The sequence below is a fragment of the Halyomorpha halys genome, unplaced genomic scaffold (assembly GCF_000696795.3).
Source record: "Halyomorpha halys isolate HHAL.00 unplaced genomic scaffold, Hhal_1.1 Scaffold229.1, whole genome shotgun sequence".
NCBI lineage: Eukaryota > Metazoa > Arthropoda > Insecta > Hemiptera > Pentatomidae > Halyomorpha > Halyomorpha halys.
Window position 1 is genome coordinate 298065 of NW_027111154.1, and position 1033 is coordinate 299097.

At 38.0% G+C, this 1033-nt stretch overlaps 1 protein-coding gene across 1 annotated transcript in view; it reads right to left on the minus strand.

The window, feature by feature from the left end:
- Nucleotides 1-1033, minus strand: part of f (forked) — a gene marked incomplete in the record, with an annotated part of 203433 nt that overhangs the window by 110810 nt on the left and 91590 nt on the right. The window contains 1 exon segment of the mRNA XM_067049240.1: nt 502-685. Within this exon segment, the coding sequence (XP_066905341.1) occupies nt 502-685 (184 nt within the window).

Genomic DNA, 1033 nt, shown 5'->3' on the forward strand with positions numbered 1-1033 from the left:
CTATTGAGTATCGATGTATATTCAGTTATATTGTGTCTCAACTTCCTATTGAGTATCGATGTATATTCAGTTATATTGTGTCTCAACTTCCTATTTTATACCCATTTCATAACTCCTGCACCATTGAGTATTAAGTTCACTTGAGCATAATAAGATCAAATAATTCTATTTGAATTTTGTTATTTTATAGATTACATCAAATTTTTCAGGTTGCACAGGTATTGTCAGGTTAGGCTCCATATGGATGATAAGGATGGAAACTTGGACTACATTTTTAGTTTTCTTATGCTATCAAGGAGATTGTACAAACGATTTCCTAATAAACGTTAGATAATACCAGTAAGAGTTCCTAGTAATATCCTATTATGGCAGTGTAATCTTCCAATACAGTCAAATATTAGATGCATTGGATCTTAATCGATAATTTTATAAAAGAATAATAATATGACATACATAAATAATTAAAATAGTATAAAATATACAAAATGTAATTATACCGACCATCCACTTTAGGCAGGGGAGAGAGCCCATCTGGGCCGCCGCGTGTACCGGGGCCATCCCGTCCTTAGCTCGGATGTAGAGGGACCCTCCGGCCTCCAGGACCAAGAACTTGAGGACTTCCAGGTGACCTTCCTGAGCCGCCAGGTAGACTGGCGTCACCTCGTTCTCCATCTGGGTGTTCGCCCTGCAACAGCAGCAATAAAATAAAGTTAAAGATCGCTTTTTTCCCTGATATTATTGCTACTGAATAATATCGGGCAATGATTGATTACTATCTAGGTAAGGATATTGGTAATCTACGGTGAGGGAGAAGGATTGACGAAAACTATGAAAGATCTAGGGCATATTGTACTCAGAGGCACCTACAGCCATGCTATTAAAGATCTAGGACATATCATTATACTCAGAGGGACCTACAGCCATACTACAAAAGATCTAGGACATATCATTGTACTCACAGGCACCTAAAGCCATACTATGAAAGATCTAGGACATATCTTTGTACTCCGAGGCACCTACAGCCATACTACAA